The 19,957-nt window shown below is 38.8% G+C and overlaps 1 protein-coding gene across 1 annotated transcript in view; it reads left to right on the top strand.

Annotated features, from left to right (window-relative positions):
• Positions 1-19,938, top strand: part of LOC123005686 (transcription factor AP-4) — a 27,963-nt gene extending 8,025 nt beyond the window's left edge. Inside the window, exons 2-3 of the mRNA XM_044399544.1 lie at positions 3,186-3,354; positions 17,318-19,938. Of these exons, the coding sequence (XP_044255479.1) occupies positions 3,186-3,354; positions 17,318-18,148 (1,000 nt within the window). The 3' untranslated portion in view covers positions 18,149-19,938. The remainder of the gene's footprint in view (positions 1-3,185; positions 3,355-17,317) is intronic.
• The last annotated feature ends 19 nt before the right edge of the window (positions 19,939-19,957 follow it).

Raw genomic sequence — 19,957 nt, 5'->3', positions numbered from 1 at the left:
AAAGTGCTATAAAAATGTGAAAATGTGCTATAAAAAGTGTATTAATAATGAAATTTTGTTTAGTGTTTGAGTTATGCGTTTTTTTTTCAAAATAACAACTTATATAAAAAAAAATCGATAAAAGTTGAATAAATGTGGATACTTTAATCCTTAGATTAGTCTTAAAAAAAGGTTTAATAGTTGGTTCCCATTAGAAAAAAAATAAAATTTTACAGAACTTAGAAACAAAAATTTTTTAAGAAGTTTATTTGTGGGAAATGTCCACATTTAATAAAAAATGGTTAAGTTTCATACATTCTCTTCACCTGGTATTATGTTATACAACCGCGTATTCACAATTTTTTGAAAAAAAAAGGCTAGTAATAAAATGCTAAGTGTAGGTACAGCCTGAATATAAGGTATGGAACCAAGCGTTTTTTTAAATCATTTGACTCCACAAAATAATAGGGAGTTACCGCACAGCATACGATAAATTTCCGAAAACAATAAAGATCACGTGACAAGTTATCGTGTATAGTTGTATCGGAAATTGGCAAAAATAGTTACCTCAATGATTTTTCGGGCACCCATAAAAAAACTTCAAAATCTGAGCGAATAATGTTAGTATTGTTAATGTGTGCTCATAATATGGAAGAAATATTAGAAGTCGTTGTTTTAGCTCAAAAACTAAAAAATGTCAGTGCAATTATCACTGTCACTAAACGTCACATATGTCACAAAATGTGATTATCGTAACGAAAACAAAGACCGATAACTTTTAAAGTTATCATAATCCCATACGATACCGAAAACTTTTATGGTTCCGATACACACGACGCATGCGCATTTTAATATTTTTATCGTTTTCGTAGCCGATAGCGTATCGTATGCTGTGCGGTAACTCCCTAATAATTAATATAAATTAAAGTAATATAGAAAATGTGATCATATTTTGCGAACGAAATTTTGTTTTGTTTTTGAGCTATGCGTTTTTTTTTTTGTCAAAATTGCAATTTATGTAATTTTTTTTTAATTAAATATAAAGTAGATATTTGTAATCTTTGGATCATAACGTTTATGAAAAAAATGGCTTTATAATGGGTTGTCATTTAAAAAAAATATTTTTTTGTAGAACTCAAAAACAAAAGAAAATTTCGAAAAATTTTATTCTTGATAAAACATCACATTGTTATAATACATTTACATTCATTAATTAGTTTTTTCTAAAAATAAATAGTTTAAGCAAAAAACGTTTGGTTCCATATTTTTTATTCACCTGGTATGTAACACTGATTTGCTAAGTAAAATATTCTAAACGCTAAGTAGGAATGCAAAATATTAAAATAAGACATGCTATGTGTAAAAAAAGTGGAACAAATTTTTATCTCTTAAGACATTAAGCAGTCAAAATTATTATATTTACATACAGGGTCATTTTTTTTAAACTCCCCTAAATGTCTCAGAAAACAAAAAAAAAAATAGAAAATCTTGAGATATGTTAATTTTTAATTTTTTGGCATTTGATTATTGTCGGTCAATGCAGGCGTTGTCTCATAGCTATATCCCTGCACTTTTATATTTAGTAATTTGATCTTGTTCTGTGTAACGTAAATAAGAAAAACTCAAACAATATAAACAGCCAAATTCGTGGTCAAAATATCTTATTCTGAGGTGTCACAAAGGGGGTGGTGCCACTTAAAATTTTGAAGGGGTTGTATGTATTACAAAGGGGTTTATACTACATAAAAAGTACACTAAAACGTGTCCCCCTGTAAATAAAACTTGAACTTTTTCGGGATTTTTTAATTTTTGTTTATTTTATGAGATATCTAGGGTGGCTCGTTTTAAAAAAAATACATTGTATGTATGGCCACAATAATTGGAAGGTATACATTTTTTATATTATTTAGTTTGATAACTTAGCGTTTAATTTTTTCCCCAAAAAAAAAAAGAAAACACGTGACTTATTTTTGTTTGTTATCGAACATTTTATTTTTGCAAAAATCGAAATAGATATAAAATTACAATCAATGTAATGGATTTTTTGGGGTAAACATGAAAAAATGGTTATAAAACCTTTGCAGCTGTCAGTGTGAGCATAAAAATAGGGTAGGGGAAGACACACGTGTCTGAAGCTACTGATTCTTTCAAAATAGTGCATTTCTGCTGGGTTTTTTCGAATTTGGTGTTAATTTCCAAAGATCTCATAAAATATTCATTACGTTGACGTAACTAGTTCGTCAAATAAAACACATTTACGACGAGGGGGCCTCACTACCCACCGGTACCTTATAGGTGTTTAAATAAGACGAGTCTTGACTAAGTAAACGAAAATATTGTTATTGCTTGTCTTGATGAAACGTCTAATTTCGTAATATCCTGTGAGGAAGGGTCATTTTTAATTGCGACAATGCCTGCTACGTGGAATTATTTAACATAAGAACGTTTTTAGTGTTACATAACGTCAATAATGGTGCGGTTTCGGTTTCCCATAACAGTGCACTTGTATCGGAAACGTCGTACTTTTTCCGTTTCATTCAATCAGAGTTCGTTTTCGTCTTGATAGAAAATCGTCACGATATCCACTCGTTTGTCACGCAGCTAGGAATCGATCCATAATGGCATAATTTCTGTTTGTTTATCGCACGATACGACGTAAAAATGTGTATGCACCACAAACGGGGAATTTTACTTTTGTTATTCTGACAACCTAATTATCAATTTCGTAATGTTTGTTTTCTACCTGTTTGCGGCAAAAATTACTCATAACAAGTATTACGCAATTGACCAGACGATCTGTTAACATCTGTTTAACCTTGTTGTTATCGTTTATTAAGTCGCAGTTACCTGATTTATGTTTTGGTGGATGCGCCGGCCTAGAAAGCAGCAGCGTGACTTAATTTATTAATGTTTTCGGAAAAGGACGTCGTCCTACTTACGAGCCATCTGAAAATTGTATGAGAGAATTCGAGCAGCTGTTTGGTACACAAAATTTTTTTCGTTGAAAGGGAGAAGTTCGTTAAATGGAAAATTGTTGCTTCCCTATCTGATTAGGTTAATTTATTATTTAGTAATTTCTTTATTAGCCGGTGAAGCCATGCGTAGGGGTTGCTTTTTCCCAGACAATAAGTCGTGGTTGAAGATGCCGATGCTAATGAGCGACGATTCTTCTTTATTAGCAATTAAAACATTCTCATTGTTCGCAGTCGAATAAACAAAGGCGGTGAACCACCCACAGCGACGATGGAGGCCGAAAAGAGAATCAGAAGAGAAATCGCCAACAGCAACGAAAGGCGGAGGATGCAGAGCATAAATAATGGTTTCCAATCTCTAAGGTCCTTGTTGCCGCATCACGAGGGAGAAAAATTAAGCAAGGTAGGTGCTTGTCTCACGCGATTTTTTCACAAAATTGCTTCCCGTCCGTTTGTTGTCATCACGCAACAATACGATGTGTACGTTTTTTAGATCGCGTTTTAATGACTATTATTATCTATTAATGTTACGATGATGGAATCTCGAAAAAAAAAGGAAATGGGACAGGAAATACGGCGTCACTTTGGTTTCATTTTTCCGAGCTGAAATAATTTCGTTGATGCGCACCAGCTGATCAAAGAGTAAAAATAGGTGATCATATGATCGCGGGTCTGTTGTACTGTTGGTATTTCACGGCCGGCACTGTCTAGACAAAGTTATTTTCGGATGACTATTAGATTAAATAATGTATACACACCGTTGGACATAACTTTTTTTTTAAACCCGTCTAAACTAAAATAGCGCTGTATCGATATAGCAACGTGTAATTATTATTCGAAAGCAGATGGCCTCTGGTAATAGACGTAAATTATGACAGGTGGCAGGCTAATTAACAGACACAAACGTCGATAAGTCAGTAAATCCTTCCCAGTCGGTAAGCCCTAAATTAGAACAAGGGTTCGACACGAAGGTCCACTTTTCGAATGATTTTTGACAGTTTAAAAGCACGCACTTGTCTGGCGTTTGCGTGTCTTGATAGATAAACGATTAGAAACGGCAGCGTAGAGTGAGTGTAACGAGGAGTTGGTGCCGCAATGAAGGTCACTGCCCAGAAAACATCCAAGACAAACAAGTTTAAAGAGCCGACGAAATCACAAAGCACGGCCACCAGCTGATTGTTGTATGTATGCTTCGCTTCACGGATGTTGTTCATCGTGCCGGACGCACATTGTACGCTGCTGCTGGGAGTTTAAATGTCCCAGACATTTAAATCCAACGGATAGATTCATTCAAGAGAGGATTTTTGAGTCTTGCAGATTGAGTTTCCGATTTGGTTGCAATTGCAGACGTCGTTCATTGGTTTTGTGACAATTGTTCTTTCATTTTTCTACGAAACAAGTTCCAGAAGCTTTGAAACCCACGAAATCATAGCACACATTTTTATCGCAAAGTTTCATTTTACGTTCAAATTATTTGACATTTTTTTGTCTGAATCCACTTGTTGGATCGTTTTTCCTTTTCTTTATACACCAATTTATGTACCTATATTTTTATCTTTAATTCATCCTAGTGAAAGATCTGAAATGCATTAAAAGTCATGTTTTTTTTTTCAGACGGATTACATTTTGTGTTACTCTTTCTGAATATTTTTCAATATCAGATCGTAATACAACCCGAAATTTTGTATTATAGCATTTTTTTTTATTTTTCGCCTTTTTATTTTACCCTGTTTTTAATGTTTCACTTTTTTTTATTTTAGTCTTTTTTTTCATTTCCATTGTTTAAACCCTTTTGTTGGATATTTTTTTTGTATTATTTGTCGATTCGTCGATTCCTTACCATTAGATATTTCAGTAATTGCACGAAAATTCAAATATTTGCAAGATCCGAAATGCACTCTTTTTATGTTTTTTTTTTTTTCATATGGTTTGATTTTTTCCTTTGTTTTGATCGTTTTCTTTTTATTTTACTCCAGTTTTTAGCGTTACAAGAGCTCTTTTTACATTTGTGACTGGTCACAGTTATATGGTGGTTGTTCTTTCGCAATCTTTTATTAACAAATAGAAAAATTGTAATAACATTTTTAAATATTTTTTATTTTTTTTTAATTTTTTTTTATTTTTACATCGAGGCTTTTATCTATATTTCAACCTATGTAGGCAGGTAGTGATTGCACAAAAATTCAAAAAATCCTCAATGGTTTAAGAATTTTCAGTTTTTTGGTTTGGTTTTTGTTATTTTTTCATCTTGCACTTTTTAGCATTTCTGTCTGGCCACAGATGTTGCGTATCTTTCAGAATATTTTAGAATATCCGGAGGCCTGGCTTGGGTCAGTAACCGTCGAAAAATTGCAGGCACAGCATTATTTTGGTTTTATATTTTTCGACCCTTCTTATTTTATACTTTGGTTTTATGTTTTTGTTTTATTGTTCCTTTGTCTGCTTTGAAATTGATGCAATTGACAGTGATGAAAAAACTCGTTTCTTTATTTTTATCTGAACTCTGCCTATTTTCAGAACATCCGGATGTGTGTTTTTGGGTCAAAATGTGTCTAAAATGTTTGTTTGGTCTGCGTTAATCTCGTTGATGTGCGCGGGTATAATTACGGTCTTATGCTAATTCGGTGGATTGGTATCCGTGACTTTCGGGGTGTAGCTGGTTATTCTCGGTTTCTGCGGTCGCCAGACTGCCAGAAACTGGGTCAGGGTATTTTAATACAGAGTCTGGCCGGCTTTGTCTGTTAGTGATACCCATTACAAATGTGTCTGCGAGTTTTCCATCGCTGAAATGTAGAGAATCTGGACTCGAGATGGATTATCAATGTAAATGATGGCGTGGTTTTTGTTGTGTAATAATAAAAGGATCGATTAGGTGTATGCCACGACCCTGGTTGGCATGCAACTACTGCGTTCACCATGTGAATGACGGCCAGCCTTGGGAAAATCCAATTTAATGATCTGTTGTAAAAGTTACATTTGAATTTACCAAGCCATGAATGAAATCGCACAAAGCCTATTTTGTCACTCGATTTAGTGATTGAGCTTCCGGATGGAAGGAAATGTAACCTTGGCGGTTGAAAAGCGAGGAAGTCAAAGAGTAGTAGTAATCTTGCTTGATAAGGGAGTTCCGTGGAGAGTTATCGTAGATCGGCATAACCTAATGTCGAATTGTTTGTTTATGCGCGACTGAATACGATAATGCGACCGGTACGAGTCTGCGATAGGTGCGTACGATGTACATTACGGTAGGTCGAGTATGAATGAACTCCATTTGGGTTAAACGTGGACGATCACGGCGGATAGTGAATGGTTCCATGAGGATTCAGGACCCATTCCTGCTGATCAGTGGTTGTAACCGATAAAAAAATTGTCTTGGAGTCTAGACTTGGGGACAATTACTCGAAGATTTGCACCCCGACTATCCATAAATGGTAGCTGCGACGTTAACTGTATCCCAAGACATAAATGGACGGATGCAGAGGCTGGCGTTCAACGCTTTGTTGCAATGACTCACACTGTACGTAGACAGCCTTCACTAGGCTCTCCACATCCAGACATCGCCTTGTTTAGGTCGAACGCCTACCACATTCACTCTCTCAGCTGTTGCTACACACGCCTTGATCCGTTCGTTTTTGATCGATTGCGATCCAAGTCCAAAGTTTAGCGCCATATCTTTGATGGGGCAAGAACATGTCACTTGTTACTTGCATTCTTACAACTTTTTAATCTGGTGGTGAAAGGAAAAAAAATGTTTCAAATTGTACTACGTTTACTATGGCGTTGCGTGATGTGTGTAGATGTGCAAAAAAATGGAACAGCTTGTATGCCTTATCCTTTATCCTTGGTCATTATTTGTAATAACAGTTTTTTACTCGTTGCTTGACAGGTATCGAACCAATAATAACTGCGCAGTTTATTTACAAGAAGTAAATGCGATATTATACGCCGCAAATGCTTATCGAACTGTTGTGTGACCTAGAAAAGGTGTTTGAAACTTTTAGTGGGTTGTTCTACGTTTCCATTTTTTTCGGTTCGAGTCTACCAACTATTTCAACGGTCTTCTTTCTCTTCCAGTTACTATCTTGTTACAGTTTGCTCGTTTCCCGCCAAAACCAATTCCGCTTGGCAAGGTCGATGCGGTTTTTTTGCGTCTGTATGCGTAGCCTTCGGAAATCATTGGTTAGCACTTTTTCTTCGTTTTATTCTTGTCTCATGCTAGTCGGTTAAAATGTTAATAATAATCATTCATTAGTATTTTTCATGGCATTTCATAATCATCCACTGGGAAAGAAACTTTTATTTCGAGTAAATTATTTCAGTTTGGGCTTTTAAGTGAGCATTTCTCAGGTGAATGGGTTATGAAGATTCTCATTAAGAAGAAGGTCTCGTTTGTTTCGTTCAGCGAGGCGAGACCTTCACGGTCTAGCCGTTGTTCTCGAGAGGACTGCGTTCTTGAGCCGTGGAAGTGGACTGTACTGTCTTTCGCACGCACCGTGTACAACCATCAAGGTTTCAATATCGAGTTCATCAGCCTCTCGTCTGCGGCTTTTCTCCACTCTTGAAATTTTGTTGTTTGCTTTCAAAACTGGGCCAGACTTGGACAATATACCTTGAACGATTTGCGAGCCTAAAGCGCGCCGCCATTCATGGCCGGATGAATGAGACAACCGAAACACTTTTTTTCTATTCTTATCAATTAGTCGGCGAGAGCCCACGCCGATTTTGTCTTCGACGATGTCATCGTACTAGCAAATGTGCAAATTTCGCTGTAAATTACTAGAAACGGGTCGTGTGCGCGCTCACCTTGCGCAATGCAGCTTCTATTGACTGCACGATGCATTTATGTATGCAGTAGTACGCTGCATTTTACGCTACACCCGACGGAGATAACCCGATAGTAGTGCCAATGTTGCTGCTTTGCGACTGTCTCCGTCCCTTTTGCCAGTGACGTCACGTCTGGCTTGGACTCCCGCCAAAACGGACGCCAGACATCTTCAGCAATTTCAGGCCGGAAAACCAGGAACGTGATCCTAAGCCTTACATGTTGGTTTGATCGTTAATTATGATTGTACCAGTAAACATCAAAGTTTTATCAGGATCAACATACTTCCTCCCCCCCTGTTGCCTTTCTATTGTTTGATCGATTTTTAATCCCGAGCTTGCTACACCCACGCTTACTACCTGGTCGGGTAGTATTACTACGTCGAATTTCTGACGTTCTCACGGTTTGTCAATGATTATTTATCTGGAATTCATTCCACAACTATCTAGGCGTGGCGCCTAATCTGTCGCACGCCAATCTATTCAAACATGTCTAGTTTTGAATTTTAAATCGCTCAAATATGCAATTGCAACCGAATCGATTATCGTATTTGCTGCGCCCACGTTCAATTTGTTAACGCACACCATTAGATAAAAAACTATAGGTGTTTCTGAGTGAATTCAATATATGAGCCGGCAAATTTTGCTCCTTTGGCACGTGTTATCAGGGAGGGATTTTCGGGTGTGGTCGTGGCTCCATCGAGTCTGACATTCCCGCCACGTTCCGTTACTATAGCAACACGCCTCTACCCCTCGGAAAACCACCCTCGCACCGCCAACTCTGAGTAACAACATAGATGATACATAGCGTAACGTACGTGCCGTGATCATCCGTATATATGGCATAACTTAATTAGTGCCACTCGAGCGAGTCATGGAATCCGGGAAACCGGAGTTTCCCCGGTAAATACACAGTAGGTTGTCATGAGGGTGCAATTTATCACGACGTTAGTTTATGTAATTTGCGTGTTTTTTTGGCGAGAAGGCCGTCAGGTGTCGTAGTTTTCCTGACCCAGACGCTTTGTAAAACCCGCAACATTGTCGAGATGGATTGTCGATGATTTGAGCGCACATCAGCCAGGCTGCCATATGACCTTTAACGCCACCCCGTCCCGATCGATAGAGGCAGTCGGGGCGGCGTCCAAGGCCGGTCGCACTTTGCGTCGCCACAATTCCAACTTCACCCCTGTGTTCAAGGGCAGCCAGCGCCGGGACGCTACCCTTTTTCCACCCCACTTCGCCAACCATATACCTACTAATGCGTCATCGGCAGCCGGTAAAGAGGCCGGGTACCGATTTTTTTTTCAGGATGTGTGTTGTAAGGGTGAATTATTTATTACTTCCGGAAATTGTCTCTTAATGAACCGGCATTCTGATAATTAAGTTATTGCTAATTATTCGCACCTTTTTATCGTGTTGGGTGCCCGCATTTTGCCAGTAATCCTGGACAATATTTTAAGCATTAATCTAGGATTAAATTCACAAAATTACAAACTAAAGAATAATTAATGACAAATAAATTTTTTTCATGTTTCGATTAAAATTTTTCAAGGATTGAGTATAAAATGTAAATCAGGAACATATTTTTTTAAATGTCCCAATACGTATTGCTTGCAGCCTGTGATGCTGCGAAAACGTTTTAGCTTGGAGAAGGTTCCCCTTTTATGCTTAATCCTTGGAATATTTGGAATATTTTATTTCGTTTTCAAATACTACTTTCGAAAAACTATGAATTAAGAATTACTTTCTAAATAGAATTCAATTTCCAAAAATTTCATTCCAAAAACCCTTGGTTACACAGAGTTAAAAAAATATTCTTAGTCACAATTTTTTGACATTTGACATTTTTTATGTCCATTGTTACCGATAATCTTGTATAGGTATGTTTTTTCATAATTATTTGGTAGGGTAAAGGTACAAAAACTTTGTCAATAAAAGTTACAAATAACGTTAAACATAGTTATAATACAATTCAGGATACAGCGTCTTTATATCTTCTTCTAACGGTCTTGTAGCAAAAGAACATGTAAAAATTATTTTTCCAACAGAAATAAATGGGGTGAAAGTGCAAAATCTAAGCTTCCATAATTTTAAAATTTTTATAGATAATGTTTCTTAAACATTTTTTTTATGTTCCTGGTATCTTGGCATTTTTTTGTCTTTTTATAACTAACACCCTGTACATTTTTTGTCATTTTGGCGTTATGTTTGAGGTGGCAGTAGGGCAGCAGTAGGGGAAAAGAGTCGCTGGCAGGTGTTTGTGCATCCCGGGAATGGAGTTTGCATCTTGTGACCGAATGACCTTTGACCTTTTCCCATCCGGGAATTGTGGTGAATTTGCGGATGGGCTTTTCCATATCGCATCTACTATTGTTTATTTCAAATCTATTGTTGGAAATGTTGTCGCGTGGTTCATTAAAATTGGATAAAACTTGTATTTAATCTTTAAAATGACATTGACTTTTTTTGACCTATTTTATTAATAGAAAATTTCATTCAAGTTCCAGACGACAATAATAAATATTAATATTACTAGTTTGTTGTTACGTTAACAAAATTTGTTTCATTATATTTGGTCGTACAACTTTTACTATGGTCGTAATTCTTCCATTTATGATTTTTCCATTTAATAATATGAAGAAGCAAGAGATCAATAAGCCGTCTAGTGCACGTTGGTGGTGGATCGTCGGTGGTTTGTTTTTTCTCTGTCTATGCAGATCCATCGAGATGATCAGCTCCGACGTCGTTTTTCGAACGAGGTCGACGCCGATAAAGATGACTGTAGTGGCGTTACGTCCTCGTCGTTTTAGTAGAACGATCGATACCCACGCCGTTTCAGCGTGACCAGCCCTGAACCCGCCGCCGCGCCGCGTTCTCGACAGCAGTCCTCGTTATTTCCTCTTTCGCCTTTTGTTCCTACCTTTTCCGGGTGTGCACCTAAGAAAGCGCTCCGATTATTCCACCCGTCGCCGACTTTCACCACCAAACCAGATCATGCCAATCGCGAATCTCAATCCAACTAAAAATACGGTGATTTTTGCCATCTACTCCCACATACCCAGTCAATCCCACGCTCATATCACTCGTTCACCGAGCGACTCGTTGCAGGACGGCATTCTTCTTGCTGTTTCCTCTGGCCAAGGTTACGATATCGGATGCGTCCGCTAGTTGCTAAGGCAACGGTCGTGCTGTTCCGACATTCCCAACGTCTTTCTTTCACAAGCATCAATCCTCTCGCCAAATGGGCAGTTGGATGGAGGAGGAGGAGGAGGAGGAGGAGGCACCTTTGAAGTGCTAATAGCCCCAACAGATTAGTTGCAGGGACAAGTGCCGACCGGCTGAAATTGGCCCATGGTGGGCCGTCCCCGACAATTTACACACGTTGGAAGTGTTTGGATAGGTCTTTAGAGAACCGGATGCTTGTTGACTTTTGCCATGGTTGAGAAATTCACGTGCGATAGAGGAATTTAAATTGTCAAACAAATTCTTGGTGCAGCGTGTTAATATTGCGTACCAGGCTCATAGTCGGTCACACGTTGCACGCTTGTTACGTCACACATTCCTCAGCTCGTTGAGGTATGTCTTCTTTGAACAATTGGAAAGGTAATATTTTGCTCGTGGGACAATTAAAGTTGTACCACCGCCTCCTCGTCGCATTTCAACAGGAGACACCTGTGCAAAGAACGACGCTTCCTCGTCCGCGTTTACGTGCCTGTTGTCCTTGATTCTCCAGGAGCTATTGACCTATTCATAGACACGGCTAATAGAAATGCCAAGGTGTTTTTCCGATTCTACGCAGCGCGCTCAACGTCTCGGTACTATTTTCAGGTACTACCAAGAATGCCATTCACCTGTGTGTGATGCTACGAAATAAACCAGCCGCTGGGGATTATCTAATCTAACGAGACTATGCGTAATCGTTGATAAGGGCATTGGAAATACATTATTCGAGTAGATAACGAGTTGCGTAATTTTGTCAAGGAACATTTGTTTGTTTAATAACCCAAATTTCGGATCGACATGTCGTAATCCGATCACAACGAAAATAACTTTGATTTGGGACTAGGTCTCTGACTTTCGATGATGGTATATGTACCATGTGTTTCGCAGAGTTTTCATCGTGGAATCGGTGAATTAGGCGATCGCGGCGGCGATTTTGCAGATTATAATCAGCTGTTTACTGCAATTACGCGACCGTGTCATCTAAAAATAAACGCGATAGCTGCAGAGCAAACAAGCGGAACAATTAAGTCATGTAAACAGTAAACAGCTGATCTCATATCTGGCGAGTCGTCTGCCGAAATCCACCTCGTTTTCGCACCTCGGCGACGGCGAATTTGTGTTGTTTGCAAACAAGCCAGTGCCTGGTACAGGGACACGCCAAGTGCCAGACACATCCTAGGCACAAAGAGCCTCATTGTAATCAAAGGAAGTGAGATGGTCGCTTGTATTGGCTCTAACGAGTTTCTTCCCCTCTTGCATACGTTTTGCATTTCAATACGAGGAATACGAACAACGCGTGTGACTGACTGAATTGCGGCCTTGATTGAGAAATGTGCTCGAAAACAGAAAGCTTTTTCAACGGATGGAATGTGGTGTTTGTTGCGGCGACCTAAATTTTTACCGTGTGATGTCAGCCGACGGCGGTACCGACTTGAGATCAGCTGTTTTCTGGGACGGGCCTCACAAAAGGTGCTCGTGAGAGGCTAAAAGAGTGCACCGGGTGATCTCATCGCGCACTAACAATACACTTTTATTTTCGTTCTTAGAACTTTGCCGTTGTTGATTGTTGAAAACACGTTTGGGCGTTTTTCGACTCACCATACATATCGATGAATCTTTGTGTATTTATTCTTCCAGTTTGTAATTAACACGGTGAAGGTCTTGGCTTGGATGATGATAATTGCCTAATTTGGCTGTGTGCCCAAAATAAATACATTCCGTACCATAATCGGACAAATATCTTTTCCTGTTTATTTTCACAGCTGCGCTCCGAGCCGGAAACATCCGTCCGCCGTCTCTTAAATAGCTCCTTTATCTGTTTGAAGTTTCTCAATTGGTCGATGAATGAAAAACGGTAAAATCTCGTCGTCCGTCTCACTAACCTACGATCACTTCCAATGATTTATTATGATATCGGGTCCATATTTGCATTGGCCGGCGAAGATCACGTCCTCTTTTGGCGAGATTATAAAGCAAGGGTCGGCGCCACGCCCAGCTGATGTCGCAGTGACGTCACGACGCGCCGGGACGCTCGATATACGGCCCGCACCGTTGACGTCACGGGGTTAACGCTCTACTTTGGACGATGCCGCCATAGGAATTGCTGTCCTCTTACCTCTCTTTTATTTCATCCGAAACTGCCACTTTCCCGCCTCACGGAACGATTCTTACCGTCACGGACGAGAGAATTTATCGGTTTGCATAAATTTCGACCGGCAATTACCTGAGAACGCTTCTTCTCCCTCTCGTGTTAAATGTACTCGCAATTTAAAGGCAGGAATTTTAAGACGACGAGAAGAGGGTGCAAAAATCTTTCTTTCGTCAAAAGTTTTAAATCTCGTGAAAGTTTAATGGCATTTAAATTAATCGAAGTGCATGAATATGAATATCTACTCTACAGCATAAGCACGTTTCGCGAGTTCAACTTAATTCATTCAACTTTGGTCTTTCTAAGTACGACAACATTTTTCTATGTTTTTTACTCGTTTATACATTCCTCAAATTCCACTAACTGGGTTAGAACGGAAATGTTTCTTGCATTGGCGTCACCAAGTGGGGGCTAGAAGGGGCTAGCGCTCTCAAATTATTTTGTTTAGAGCTTAAATGTAACAAACATAAAAATAATTAAAAAATTCCTCCTCAATTATTCCTGACAGTATGAAGAGACAAAAAATATTAATTAATTGGTAATAATTCTCAAAAGCCGAAAAATATTCTGAACAAATGTCCAATCGCTGATCTTGCAAAATGGTGTTATAATGGCCATTTCAGGCCTGAACTGAGAATGCAAAAACAGCCGTTTTTCCGCACACGTCGTGTCTGAGGCGTTTTCCCGCGCGGAGTCTGAAGTCGCCTGAATTTATGCATAAGTGCCTTTTAAACGCCTCCGCTCGTCTCTCACCGACTTGCCGGATGCATCAGGGTCTTTCACCTGCGTTCCAACCTTCCTTCCAACAGCTGCTCAACACGGCGTCGCTTGGTAGTTGAAAAAAAAAAACAACACCACGAGGCCCCTTCTACTAAGGGTCGCAGATAGCGTCCCCGATTAAAATTTTTAAAATTAGATGTTGGCAGGCGTGTCATCAAGCGAAGCGACATCTTCAGAAGGCGACCGACGCTCGACCGTGACCTTGAAACTGCATTCCAAACAAGCGACTGAAAATTCCTCTCGCCAAGATGCGAATTACATATTATATTGTCGGTTCAACTTGTATTCTCTATTCGGTTTTATCATTTTTGTAGTCACATCGCCAATTTTTTTTTTTGAAAATGTCTGAAATTTGATCGACAAGATGGCTGCCCGCTTCGTGAAAAAGAGCCATTTTGTGCGATTTTGGTGTCGGTCAGCGGCTGTTTCCGTTGATTTAAAAAACGCAAAATATGTTCGGCGTTCGAAACAGCTGACACATAGGAAAATAATAGTCAGCCGTTGACTGGCGCCATTCGCGGCCAAGGTTAAGCGTATTAGCCGCGTGATAATATGAAAAGTAGCTTAAAATAGATTCTCGCGCACCTCTCTCTCTTGCGGCTAAAATTCCGTTTGTTTTTCGTAGATTTTCGATTGTATACTTGCTTTTTAAACAATTATGTAGTATAGCGTGTTGAGACAAAACGCGATATTTAAGTTGTCTTTGCTAGTTCCACATTCCGACACGCCGCTTGATGGCAGCACTGTACGACCATGAGTACGCTTTGTGCTATTTTTAGAACAGACTTACCTTACTACTTTTTTTTTGTTACCTGTGCAGATCTCGATGTTGGTAGACTGCAGAGTTGGATAACAAAGATAATTTGTTTCGTGAATGACAACGTTGTTGTTTCTTCATTACGAGATGCGATTTTTTTCAGTATTATTTCTTGCACAACGCGATAATTGATTTAAAAAAAGTTTGTTTCGTAATTGTGATTATATTTTTTTACAAGCGGAAAAACTTTATGTAATTTTTATCAAGAATTATGATTTGCCACAAAAGTATTGATTAGATATTTTTCGATTTGTTTTATGTATCTTATGAAATCTTAATAACATTTCAATGTTCGATTCGAGGAAGAGCAGCTGCTAATACAAAAATATTTTTGCTTGACATCTGTTCGTTTTGGAGGGAAGTCGTCTGTTGTTTTCATGATTTTACTTCACATGACGGAAATTCAATTATTTTGTTTTTCGGTCTAACCACAAATCCTTCAAAGATTTATTTTTATTCTTATAGTTGGCGGTAATTTTATGCAGCTGTTTATGAATAGCATGAGAAGCATTCTCTTATACAGCGTGGCCCAAAACACGCAGAACAGCTTTATGATTGATTTATTATTATTTATTTTTACATAAAGCCAGAAACAGAGGAAAATAGAGACAAAAACTGTGCAAACTTTAAACACCACAATTGCAAAATTATTATAACTAGATTTTTTTACATTATTCTCATGTTTGTACTTTATAAAGGGTGTAACGAAAAATGGGGACAAAGAGATAAAATAAAGCAGTTTAACCCAACTTCCCTCTATACCAAGTTGTACCGTTTAAAAGTTAGAGGATCAAAAAATCCAATAAGAACTCATTTTTTCTATTTTTAGTCCATCCGAAACCACCTTTTAAGACTTTATTAAAAAAAACCTACTGGTTAAAAATGGTTATTTATGTATCAAATACGCAAAATAGGGTTTTATGGGACGAATCGTAATTAATGACGAGGCGACGTAGGAGCCGAGTCTTTGATGAGAGGAGTCACCTAAAACCTTTTGCGTACGTGGTGCATACGAGATTTTTTTTGTTAAAGCTCCCAAAATACGAATTCACACCTCTTACTAATTAAAAAAAAATCGTTACTATAGGAACCAATTGTATTTTTTAGTTCGCAAACTGTTTTTGGGGACTGAGTAAGTACCTTAAATAACCGTTTTGCGTACTATTTTATTGAGTCCGGAAAAGACTCATTTTAGGGACTCAAATGAGTCCCTAATACAGCTGTTTTCGGGAACGTATACAAGAAATAATTTTATTTAATTAGGAGTCATAGTCTTTAGCAATAGAAGTTTGCAATGTGATTACAAACTGCGCTAAAGATCGGTTTACATTCAAAGGACATTTATTAGCAGCATTGTTATTTTATTCGGAACACTTTAGTGATTTCCTCAGACAATTTCCAGATGACAAATTAATTCTTACTTGTGAAACATACCCGAATTTGGACAAGGAATGTTTAAAAACCGAATTAAGTGTCATTTAGTCTCGATTGGATTGTGTCGATATTTTATGCAGCTGTTTATGAATAGCATGAGAAGCATTCTCTTATACAGCTTGGCCCAAAACACGCAGAACAGCTTTATGATTGATTTATTATTACTTATTTTTACATAAAGCCAGAAATAGAGGAAAATAGAGACAAAAACTGTGCAATACCATTTTTGAAATTTTTAATTGACAACAACCTTCCGGAGGCATTTACAGAAAGCAAAAAAGTTCTAGAGATCTTAGTGACGACAGTCTCAATGCCCACCGCTGAGGCAAAAAGGTGTTTTCTAACGATTAATCGTATCAACATTTTTAAGGAACACTGTGTGTGAACAACAGTTGAATGCACTTTCCATGTTATCGATTGAGAATAAATTGATTAGCGAAATTCCAAATTTTAATGATAAAGTCATCGACACTTTTGCTGCTAAGAAGGAAAGGAGAATTGCTTTAATTTACAAAAAATAAGAGAGTGAATTTTCTACATTTGGCGTAGAAAAATACCATGCATTTTTCGTTTCCGTTATCACTAGAAACACAAAAGAATAAAACCACCTTAGTTGGTTAATACACTTTAGGATTGGTTACGAAATTTTATGGTCACATTAACATTTTATTTGTGAAAAACTAAATCTCTTATCGGGGGCGTCCTTGGCGTCTAGAATACATTATCGTGTTGTGAGAACTTTGTTGTTAGAGACAACTGGAATGGACACTAAACGTGGTTAAATTTTTAAAAGCTTCGGATTCTTTGCCAACATTACAACAGTCACGCTATCATTTTTCAAATTATAGATTAGTCTTAGTTCGGAATGTTGATGAATCATGGTGTAAGTACCTTGGTCCTTAAATTGGAAAAATGAATGTAGTTAAGTGGTTACGTTACGTGACGAAGTTATTAGATAATAAATTAATAAGGAACAACTAGTGCCGGTTCGCCGATCACATGTCCGTCGCCGTGTTGTACGTTACGTCGTATAATTTTACCTTGAAAATGTCAAAGACATCGTCCCGAGTAACTGCGTCGTTTCGGCAGCACTGAGGCCGTCTTATGGGGGCCCAAAACTAACTCTTGCGTTCCTTGTTTCAGGCCGCAATTCTGCAACAAACCGCCGAATACATCTACTCTTTGGAGCAGGAGAAAACGAGACTGTTGTCGCAGAACTGCCAACTGAAAAGACTCGTGAGTCAGCATGAGAGCGGCGGCGGCGAATTACCGCCAAAGAAGCGCAAGACTGAAATCATTTTACCCACGATAACAACAGAGTCCTCCGACGAAGGGCTCGGTTCCATGTCCCCGGAGCCCGTGAGTCTCATCACCGTAAACGTTGGCTCCGAGTCCCCCGCCGAATTGCGCCGGCAATTGGACCGTGAAAGGGGGCTGCGGATGGTGCTCGAGGAACAAGTGCGGCAATTCGAGAGCCAGATCTACCACCAACAGCAAAACACACAACCCCAGATCTACCAAGTGGAGGGCACGGAGGAGCTCGCCCTCCAGCTGGTGAGCGCAGAGTGTTTGCCCCCTGTGGGGCACACGCAGACGGTGGTGTGCTCGCCGCCGGCGTCGCGCAGCCCTAGTCCCGAGCCCGAGCAGCGACTGCCATCGGTGCTGGAGGCGGCCATCAAGGCCGAGCCTAAGGTGGAGGTGGAGCGGCTGCCGTCGCCCAATCCGGGCCACGAGGACGCCGCCCCCCGGCTGTACGCCTCCAACACCTCGCGCCAGAACCTAGAGACCATCGTCGAGGCCATCCGGCACTTGGAAGGCGACCACATGTTTGGCGACGAGCCTCTTTCGCAGGAGGTGCCGTTAGCGCTCACCAAGAACGAGAGGATGAACACGCTGATGGAGTTTAGCGCCGCGATGGTGCAGCAGAGCCAGCAGTCGCGGCCGGGGGTTATTGTCGTCAAGCAGGCTTCGTGATCCCGCATTATACATTTCGCACGTTCGTATTCCTGCAACGTGCCAAGCATCCCGGAAGGGAAGTCGGGATCTGTCCCCACCAGCAAAAGCAAACAGTGTTAGGTCGGCCTGCCGCCACTGAAACGCCGTCGTAGTGTTCCTACATCGTTTCTATCGTACGGCGGAGGGAGAATGGACGGCGGCCGGCCAAGGTTTTTGAAAATTCAGATTTTTAATATGACGGTTTTTTTACGATTTTTTTTTGTTACTTAAAAAAAGTAATGTTTCTTTTTATTTGAAACGCCAAAAATATATTTATCATAAAATTAGAAATTGTAGTGAAATTGTGTTCCTTTTGTACATATATTTTTACTTTTAGGGAAAACGCCCTTAGCTCGGCGATTAGACATAGCTGTATTGTAGCACGAGTAGTCCAGTCAATGACATGACGTAAGTAATTTTTTTCTCAAAAAAGAAAATGGTGGAAATAAATGGCTTACGCTCAGTTGATTGTACTATATAATAGAGAAATATGTTTCATTTTCAGTTCGTTTGTTGTTTTCTTTTTGTTTAAGATTATGTTTTTACAATTGTATATACTAAAAATTAGTATACGTATAATGAAGTTTCAAAATATTAATGATTGTTTTTCGTTACATTAGTAGAATAATGGAGATTGAGTTCTGATGATGATCAGGGCACATGCCGACACACATTCAAATAGTAATAATGTGGTGGCAAGATCCCGTTGCAACTTGTTGCCTCTCTGTGAATTGTAACTTCTGTCATACCTGCATGAGTGTGTATTTGGAGTAAGGTGTGTGCTGAGTTTCTTTTTATACTTAAAATTTTTCGAGAATAAATTAGTTCCAAGCTTGACTCGGGACAGTACTGAAATTCTGAGTAACTGCGATAACAAGAGTAATAAATTTAGATTAGGTAGGTACGGGAAGGGTCTTGTGTGGTGGCCGTTGTTATAGTAGTATATTTTTACCGACGTAGGAAATTGTTGAAAGGGTTATTGGAAACGGAAGGTGACCACCCGCAAGGTCTTGTTGTTGGGAGTTGAATGTCTGTCTACTTACATCATCCAATTGAAAGGTTAGGAAAATTTTTGCACTCAGTCGTGGCTGTTCAGGGAAAGTTCCTCCGTTTTTCAGTTGATTTTTATATACATTTTTTACATTATTTTTAGCTTTTCAGGGCAAGGCTTTCTCTTTATTATTACCCCTAAGTATTCACAGTTTATGCAAGACTGGGTGTAGACATAGTAATAATAATTATATAGATGTACTTCATAAGTCTACTTTGTAACTATTGGATGGATGTAAAGTAAGTCGATAACTAAATTTAACGTTTCTTTAATTGGTTCCCATTATTACTGTGATTGTATTTATATAAAAATTCATAACATTACAATGCTAATTTAGTATATGTACTAGCCACAGGCTATTTTGCGGGCTTGTATCTGTTGAAACTGTTGCTTTTCATACAGCACTCCATAACTTGTCTGTATTACCAGCGATTGATCATCACATACCGTTTGCAGCTATTCTGACAAACTTATTGATGGTCTATCGCTGATTATGTATTTTGTTGAAGCTCCAATGTTATTGCAACATACATATTATTTTATTTTTTTTACACGTTTTAAAAACATCTATGCTGCAGTAACTTTGATCGTTTCCGATAAGGTCTGGTCCGACAAAATAATCACTGCACACATTAACTTATTATGGTTATGTGCTTCGATCATTATGTTGTGTCGCTTGTATAAAAACAAAAATATTTCAATAAAATATTATAAATTATGAACTTGTGTTATTGAAA

This window comes from Tribolium madens, unplaced genomic scaffold (genome assembly GCF_015345945.1).
Source record: "Tribolium madens isolate multiple individuals breed KSU strain unplaced genomic scaffold, Tmad_KSU_1.1 Scaffold_20;HRSCAF=117;Tcas5.2_LG4, whole genome shotgun sequence".
In the NCBI taxonomy this organism is placed as follows: domain Eukaryota; kingdom Metazoa; phylum Arthropoda; class Insecta; order Coleoptera; family Tenebrionidae; genus Tribolium; species Tribolium madens.
This window is presented reverse-complemented; position numbering and strand designations above follow the sequence as displayed.